The sequence below is a fragment of the Fusarium subglutinans genome (assembly GCF_013396075.1).
Source record: "Fusarium subglutinans strain NRRL 66333 chromosome Unknown NRRL66333_c0000127, whole genome shotgun sequence".
In the NCBI taxonomy this organism is placed as follows: Eukaryota; Fungi; Ascomycota; class Sordariomycetes; order Hypocreales; family Nectriaceae; genus Fusarium; species Fusarium subglutinans.
The window spans coordinates 1-8,725 of record NW_023502190.1 but is presented as its reverse complement, the minus strand read 5'-3'; the positions used below and the strand labels follow the sequence as shown (position 1 = coordinate 8,725).

The 8,725-nt window shown below is 47.8% G+C and overlaps 3 protein-coding genes across 3 annotated transcripts; 1 reads left to right on the top strand and 2 right to left on the bottom strand.

Annotated features, from left to right (window-relative positions):
* Positions 1 to 1,270: 1,270 nt before the first annotated feature.
* On the bottom strand, positions 1,271 to 2,365 carry FSUBG_8904 (eukaryotic translation initiation factor 2 subunit alpha; the record flags this gene model as incomplete). The annotated part of the gene is made up of 4 exons (XM_036687360.1): positions 1,271 to 1,754; positions 1,804 to 2,011; positions 2,072 to 2,234; positions 2,285 to 2,365. 4 exons carry the CDS (start codon positions 2,363 to 2,365, stop codon positions 1,271 to 1,273), a joined length of 936 nt encoding a protein of 311 aa, XP_036535603.1.
* Positions 2,366 to 2,823: 458 nt separating this feature from the next.
* On the top strand, positions 2,824 to 4,030 carry FSUBG_8903 (cell cycle arrest BUB3; the record flags this gene model as incomplete). The annotated part of the gene is made up of 4 exons (XM_036687359.1): positions 2,824 to 2,833; positions 2,893 to 3,139; positions 3,195 to 3,277; positions 3,324 to 4,030. 4 exons carry the CDS (start codon positions 2,824 to 2,826, stop codon positions 4,028 to 4,030), a joined length of 1,047 nt encoding a protein of 348 aa, XP_036535602.1.
* A 1,710-nt stretch (positions 4,031 to 5,740) lies between these two features.
* On the bottom strand, positions 5,741 to 7,186 carry FSUBG_8902 (alcohol dehydrogenase; the record flags this gene model as incomplete). The annotated part of the gene is made up of 7 exons (XM_036687358.1): positions 5,741 to 5,770; positions 5,819 to 6,362; positions 6,416 to 6,540; positions 6,594 to 6,739; positions 6,794 to 6,893; positions 6,950 to 7,016; positions 7,065 to 7,186. The coding sequence occupies 7 exons, from the start codon at positions 7,184 to 7,186 to the stop codon at positions 5,741 to 5,743; spliced, it is 1,134 nt and encodes a 377-aa protein (XP_036535601.1).
* Between the last annotated feature and the right edge of the window lie 1,539 nt (positions 7,187 to 8,725).

Genomic DNA, 8,725 nt, shown 5'->3' with positions numbered 1-8,725 from the left:
TTACAAATGGAGAATCTCCTCGTATTCAAGGTCGAGTTGATCAGAAGGTCTATACATGTCTACATGAGTTTTGGTACATATAATAATACATCTCATATCCTACTCCATCAACGGCCTCTGGTGATCCTGCCATGGAAGAGCTCCAAACTTGCGAAAAGGGAACACAATATGAGTTACTCGCCCCGTAATCAACTGCTTAGATACCGGTCCATAAGTATTACTATCCAGACTCGAGCCAGGAGGTCCATCGCCCTCAACCCACACATGCCCCTGCGGAACTCTCACTGTTGGGAGAGGATGAGGCGCTTTTGTCTTGATCACATCGTTCTCTAGCGCCACTACGCGCTTGACTGCGATTGTCTCGGGATGTAGCGGGCTCCTTTTATAGCTTTCATGTTAATTCTCATCAATTGCTTATTTCCACGCTTGGAGAAGAGTCTGCTCATACCGTAATGTCACAACCATGCCCCTCTCTAGATTCTCTTGAGGAGACCACTTCCAGTTGAGAATCACATCTCGTCGTAAAGTCGAATCTTTGTCATCATTTATTAACGGATACATAGATGCGCCGTCGACAAAAGTCAGCTCCGCGACGTGCAGGTTGAACATGGCGATGACTGGGATCCATGTTGCGAATCCAAAGAGTCTTAGAGCTGTTGATCTGGCCAGACTGGGTTGGCCATTGCCTCTCAGACGTGCCCATACCGAGCCGAGAGCCATTACAAAAGCTCCAACTATTGTTCAAAGCGAGTGTAGTCAAGGGATAGCATTCCCGTTGCTGTGAGATTGAGCGTTGTGGCGGGACTGTCACTGGTTGTGAGTCCGAGTATAGAAATTCTACACCCGAGTCTAAGCTTTTATCGGCTAGTTCCGACAACCCGCTATGAAGGGCAGCACGAGACAGGCAGTATTAAACATGAAACTTCAGAACCATAACTCTAAAGAAACATCATCTGAAGTTATGTCCCGCTGAATACAAGCCAAAATACACTAATCACAATGAAAAGACGATGTCTCAAGTAATCAAAGAACTGTTCGTTATCAACGCCGTTTCAGACGCCACTTCCTACCATCGGAAGAACTACATGAAAGTCTGGACTTTTAGTGATGCTTTGCACTCCGGGATACATGCTTCCTTTCAGCCTCCCAGACGCCCTCTATTACACCCTTTTCCGTGTCCAACAACCCGCTCGTGCGCGGGCTACTTTGGCATGGCTCTAACAGTCTTACCGACTCATCCTGACCTGGAGACTCTTCGTCTGTCCATGACCTAGATGGTCTCAGGGATGTTTTCGTCGCTATCGCTCATGCTCTCGTCACCGCTAACCTCAGCGTTCTCACGCTCACGCTTCTCCATCAATGCTTGCAGCTCAGCGTCATCGCTCTCGGTAACGGCCTTGGGCTCCATCTTGACTGTCAAGTTACCACCGGCACCCTCGATGCTCTTGCGGACATCGACGATGGCCTCTCCCAAGCAAGTAATACCAACGTTCTTGTCCAAGGTCGAGCATGTAAGAACGTAGAGAGGCGGAGACACGAGCTTGACCTTGACTTGGGTGTCATCGGTGCTGTGGGCCTCGGCTGTGCGGAGAGCAGTCTTGACGGCGTCGATTCCCTCGTATCCGAAGCAAGTGACCTCGATATCGGCTCGGATCTTGGTGGGCTGGGGAGTAAGACGCTTTCCGATGTATGACTTGAGCTCCTCCTTGGCCACCTCGTTGGGGAAGGTAATATCGTTCCAGACCTCGGGGTTCCTTCTCAAGGTTAGTACAGGTGGCCCGGCTTTGTTAAAGAGCGACTGACGTGATGGAAAGCTTAAAAGCGTCGATAGCGTGCCCGAAACGCTTGTTTAGAGGCCAAGCAATGGCCTCATAGAGGCTCTCGATATCGAGCTTGGTCTTCTCGGCGAGATGCACCATGATAGAGTGGACCATCTTGCTCTTGTTGTATCGCTCCTCGCACTTGACGATATCCTCGGGTGAGACTCGTCGCTTGGAAAGATCGATGTAACCTGCCCAAAAAAATCAATATCCATGCCCAAAGTTCAGCCTGACGTTGATTTGATGCTAACCCTTCTCCTTGTCGACACGGAGCACCACGACGACCTCGTTGCGACCAACCCGGATGAGCTTCTGGATACTTCGAATACGTCTTCGCGAAAGCTCGGAAAGCAGGATCATGCCGTCAATGTTGTCGTACTCTAGAAGCTTAACGTAGGCACCCATTTCGGCGATCTGAAATTGGTCAGAGGCAGTTCTTTCGGACAGATCAGGTTGCTACTGACCTGCTTGACATTGACCATGACGAAGCTGTCGATCTCCGGGTACTTCTCCTCGTAAAAACGGCAATGTTGATTTTGAGCCATCTTGACGGTGTTTTTGAGGTTTCAGAGGGTTCGGTCGGGTTCTGTAGAATAAGGTGGGGGGTTTTATCGATGTCGGGTGCCGTCGCACGAACGATCGCAAGTCGGGCTTTCAAAAAGAGCCGAAAGTCTAATTTTGACAAGTTATTCCTGCGATAGTATCGGTAGTGATTCTCGCGCGATCAAGTCGTAAATCGTCACGTCAACAGTGGATGTAGAGGGGAAGAGTCATAATTTTGACATTTTCCAAGTGCACTCGATTGATGATGGTGGGGTTGTGGCGGGGTGTGGCTCGTTCCCATGCCCATTGGCAGTGGCACTGGCAGTGGAGGTAGTACCTGAAAATTCGGGCATAATGCCGCCCATGACTTTCGTTGCCATGATGAGAGCTCTCCACGTGACTGAACCAAAGGTAAACAACTTCATCAACACCAAAGCTCTCGACAAGAGCATACTTAGCCATGGCTCCTGGTAAGTTCCAAACTGCTGTACCTGCGATCAGGTCGCGGATGTTTGCTAATTGATTTTAGCGACTCAGTACGAACTTTCGCCGCCCCCAACCGACGCGGTCTCGGCGATCGCGTTTGCGCCGTCCTCTGGAACCAAGCTCCTTGTCTCATCATGGGATAAGAAAGTGTATTGCTACGATATTGCTGGTGGAGCTGGTGAGGCGACTCTTGTCAACACGTACGAGCACCGGGCGCCCGTCTTGGATGTCTGCTTCGGCGCCAATGATAATGAAGCTTTTACTGCTGGCGTGGATTGGTGTGTTAACAGGTAGGTGGATGCGAATGGGCACGCCTCGAAACGTTAAGCTGACCATAATGAACAGAATCGACTTGGAGACTGGTGAGAAGACCTTGCTGAGCAAGCATGCTGCGCCGGTGCGATCTATAGCCTACAGCCCAAAGTTTTGTGAGTCATTGAACCCCTGTGATTGACTCATACTAACAGAAACCAGCGATCTTGGTCTCCGCGTCTTGGGATTGCAGCTTGAACCTCCATAACCTCAGCGATCCTTCGAGCACCCCAATAAGGGTCTCTCTCCCCGGCAAGCCCCATGCGCTGGCTGCTAGTCCTACGAAGATCGTGGTTGCCATGGCCGGCCGTGTTATTAACATTTACGACCTGAAGACTATTGTCGACCTATTCGCAACTGGCTCATCTGACCTGCAGCCATGGCAACAACGTGAATCGTCTCTGCGATATTTGACACGCGCAGTGTCCTGCATGCCCAATGATGCTGGCTACGCCACTAGCAGCATCGAAGGACGTGTTGCAGTTGAGTGGTTTGAGGACACAGCCGAGTCCCAGGCTCGAAAGTACGCCTTCAAATGCCATCGACAGGCAGCACCAGATGGCGATGGGGATATCGTTTATCCCGTAAACGCTCTCGCCTTCCACCCTGTTCATGGAACATTTGCTTCAGGAGGTGGCGATGGCACTGCTGCTTTGTGGGATGCAGAAGCAAAGCGACGACTTAAACAGTACCAGAAATTTCCCAACAGCGTTGCTGCGCTTGCTTTCTCAAGCGACGGGAGATATCTTGCTGTGGGTGTCTGCCCTGGGTTTGAGACTGGCCAAGAGGACTACAGCGGTGCCGGACAGACATCAGTATTGATCCGTGAGCTTGGTGAGAACGAAGCCAAGGGCAAGGGAGCCAAATAGGCGGTACGTGTTGGACAGTCTGTTATCTCAAAAGGCGTTCTGGTGGTTGCGGGGCTCGATTTGTTATTTTTGAACTATTCTCGATCTAAAGGAAGTGGCATCAAGATACCCGTCATGGAGCAGCCTCAAAATAACGTCGTGAATGGTTGCACGATTTGTTCTTGGTTCTTTGGCTGCTGACCAGCCACGTATAGATATCTCTAGGTGATTTCAGCTGTCCCAAGCGATGGGCTTCTTGGCTTCGAACCTTTGTGGTTCCCCGTGGTTGGTTCGTGTACATTCTCCCGTAGCCGAATAACCATTGGTTGAGGATATCCAAGCGATACTTCCTTCACATCGAATCCATCTCGGCATTGGTATTCCAGGCTATTGGATGGCAGAGCACATGGCCACGGTGAAGGCCCAGGAAGTTTATAGTCTCGAATTCGAACTCCCTTTCTAATTGTGTATTGCCCCTTCTTCTCAATCAAACGAGGGGCCCCTCGAGGAACAGGCCTCAATTTGGTCACTACAGGCGACTCAGACGTATGTGTTGTAGTTGGTGATGGAGTATCTTGCCGCTGCTGGCTGTCTCGTCTCGCTTGGGTTTCTTTTTGACGGTCAGTTTTCTGTTGAAGCGCAATCGTGTCATGGTTGTATTTACCTGACAACCGTCGGTCAGGGGTATATTCTGCATCTCCTATAGAACGAATTGACTCCATCCGCCTTCGTTTCGATGGTCGACATGCCCGAAGAGGCAGCAACTGCAGTTGACTGGCTCGGCTTTCAACATCGCTTGTCGGGCTATAAAATAGGGGCTGGCTTGTCTGTCGCTGACGGATAGGTGTTTCTGGGATACTCTTCAGAGTGAATACAACGTTGAAGGAGAAATGACTGATACGAAGACACACAATTCAACATTCGTAAACTCATCCATGACAGATTCTGGGGTGACGGCATCATTATGCTCTTCCGAAATTGGATAGGATACAGAGCTTTGACTTCGGCTTCTTTTTCGACCACTGCCAATGGTTTGGTTGAATTCTGTCTCGTCATCGCCCATAAGGAGGATTTGGTGCATTGTCACTAGCTCGACTTTATGACCGGCAACATGGCTGTCGTCCACCTCTATAGAGGGTAAAATTGTTTGAAAAGACATATTTGAGTGATTTGTTGAATCTGTTGAGGCGGACTACGGTTCGTGGTGGTGGCGCCAGGTGCGTCCCGAGTGTAGATGGGAAAGAAGGAAGGAGCCACTGCGGCCTGTCCCCTATGGTTCTTTCCTGACACTCTCCGTTTGTTCAACGCAGACTTCACCGAACAGCTGCTCCCTTAGAGCAATAAGTAGAGCTTTTCTTCCAAGGTCAGGTAAGAAATATCAAGTGTTCATCCGCTGTTCACTCACTCTTTTCAAAGCTGTTTTTCAACTTATGTGCATCTGCCACTTATCAAGCAACAAAACAATATATTCTAACAGAATAGTCTTGAATTTGCAAAGCAAGTTTGTTCTTTGGTTTTCTGTGCTGGTGGCATCCCCAATAACCTCTTATTCTGGACCCATGTGCTCGCTCGCTCTAATCCCAGTCCAACAAACACGCAATCCCATCTGGTTCACCATCGATAAGAAGGCATCACCACGGCACCAATTCTCTCTTTCCAATCCAATTCCATCCAGTCCGATCGAGACCGAGCTGGTAACCATCGCCAAAAGTTCGCTTTGAGGCGGACGCCCTATTCCCCTCGCGCAGCCGGTGAGATGGGCTATAACAAATCAGAACATGTATTCGTATGTTGTTATGAGGAACGTACCTTTGGTGGTTGGATGTGGTCAAACGTGCCGCCCATCTGGAGCAGCCAAACGTCTGGACCTCCAATGGAGTTACTCCCACGATAGAGGAAATCGTTAGGAAAGCCCGCATCAAACTCAGTAGCCCCATCGATCTCTTGAATATCCTCAGGGGAGAGATTCAGGGTGAGAGCCTGAATGTTGGCTTTGAGATGATCCACCTTTCGACCACCGATGATGGGAAATACATAACTTGTCTTGTGCATGACATATGCCAGTGCGATGCTGGTGATGAGTGTGTTCTTACGGTTAGCGATCGACTCCAGCACTTTACTGGTTCTGATCTCTTTCTCGCTGGCCTCCACTCTTCGTCCTTCCCGCGCAGTGCGCTGTTCTTCGGTCTTGAACTTTCCGCCTCCAAGGGACCCCCATGGCGCAATTCCCATGCCTTCAGCTTGACACATTGGAATGATATCGCGCTCAAAGTCGCGCGAGGCCGCGGACCACCGACCTTGATACACAGAGAATTGCCGCAGTCCGTTGCAGCGAGCATATTCGTTGGCCTTGCTACGGAGTTTTCAGCAATTTATTCGCTCGTAGAAAGGCACCTTGCATCTTACCTCACGATCCAAGCAGGAGTGTCGCTGACGCCCAAGTGGAGGACCTTTCCAGAGAGGACGAGTTGGTTGAGAGATTGCATCATCTCTGGAATAGAGGTGTTGCCATCATACCAGTGAACATACAGCTGCAACCCTGTCAGCCTAGCATTCTGAGCTTCGTTCGGAAGAAAATTCCTACAAGATCAATGTATTCGGTCTGCAGGTTCTTAAGGCTGGCCTCAACTGAAGCCCTCAGACTCTTCGATCCGTTGCCAGTGAAGTTCACCATGATATTAGGAGCACCTGGTCCAGCTCGAAAGTTGGTGGTGTATTTGGTGGCAAGAACTGAGCGGAGGCGTCAGTACAGGACTAGGTGTTGAGTGAGAAGGGGTTACAAACCGATTTCATCCCTGTTTCCGCGCTTCCTCATCCATTCTCCCACCCATTTCTCGGTTTCCTGGAATTGGTAGTTGTTTGCAGAGTCAATAAAATTTCCGCCCTGTTCTTCCATGAGCACATTATTGACATTTTACATTCGACATATGGTGTTCATACCTGTTCATAGAAGAAATCCAAGATTGACTCCGATGTGGACTGGTCGCATTCTCCCATCCACTCTTTCCTACGATACCGTTAGTAGATAGCAGGCACCACTGGATGTGTATCTCACCAAGCATTTCCAAAGTTCATTGTACCAAGACAAATAGGGGACACCCACACCGATGCAGTTGGTGACAAGAGTCGGTAGCGCCCAAGAGGGCTCTTGGGAGGTGGTGCGAAAGGGAGAGCCATTGTTTGCTGCGATAGGTTGCTAGTGTTGGTGATGAAGAGGTGTGAAGCTGAGGTGAAGTGTGAAGTTGAGGTGAAAAGATGTAGTGGCAGTGGATTTGTAGGGATAATGAGGATGTAGTGGCAGTGAATGGAGGTGGTGGTGAGAGTGGCACTGGCAGTGGCGTCACTGCAGAAGAACGATCGATGGTGGCTGGGTTTATGTTATAAAATACAATGGTTGCGAGCAGTTCTCAGTTGTAATGGAAGTGGAGGATTCTCTTCTGGCTTATATAGATATTCAGATCTAAGGTATCATATGGAAATGGCAACTCCTACCAATCCCATCCGTAAGGCATTGTTTTGGAAAGGACCTTCTGGACTTAAACGGATTTGTCGGCCCCGTACTTGCTGGAGAATAGTAACATCTTGCGTGATGCGTTCACTCGAAACTAGATATTGAAGTTGACTCACATTCCACGGCACTAACGAGGTGCATACGGGCGTATGCCGCAAGAGTTGATATCCATCTGTGCAACCGAAGTAACAAGACCTCTAAACTGGCCCGAAGAACTCACGTAAATATTCCCATTGGCTTCTCAGGATACACTAAAACGGGGAACTACCTTGATACGTTTAGATCAAGACCAGTTCATGTAATTATTAAGCAAAAGCAGCTGTCAAGATGATCAAAACAAGCAGATGAAAGCTGGAGTTAACGGACTTAGAGCGTGGGGAAGTGTTCAAGTTGCATTAGGCACAACTTTGTTATCCACTAGATACTACATATATGTATATGGTTCGAGATCGACATTAAACACCTTGGTGTACAGGTTGTGCAACATCATAAGCATCTTATAGCAACGCATCATTATGTTTTGTTCAAGGTAGGTAGATGTGTATCACTTGCGGGGAATAGGTCTCGGTATGGAAAATGGAAGTTTGAAGGTCTAATAACTCAATGACCTGCCACCCGAAACGTATTGGCCCGTTGGAATAATTATAGATATATCTAATAGTATTAGGAACAACCTGAAGTGATAAGGTACACTGGACTCTATAGAATGACAACCCTACTAACAATGAGATATCAAAATGAGGAAGATGATGTTGAAATTGCCTACCCTGAAGCTGAATATGGATACTAACCTAAAATAGGCTGCACTTCCCTCCTATATACTACTTTCTTAGCACCTTTTGCTAAGGAAGCTATTAGCAATACTAAAATACAGAACTAAACTAACTATCCAGATACCCTTACAATACCCCTGCCTATAGTAGGCATATTAGTAGGCAGCCTTTTTAACCTTAAACAGTAAATACCTTATAATCTATAATCTATTGCTTAAAATGCCTAGCTTATAGAATAGAAATATCTTCTTTTAAATATAATAATCTTTTAATATAATAACTATAATATAGCTTTTACTACCTTATATAGTAAGTAATAAAATAAAGTTACTATACTTTAAGTTACTATAAGTAAACTTAATAAGCTTACTGTAAAAGCCCTAAGCTTACTTAGTAATAATATCTTTAAATATATAAATACTATAAAAAGGA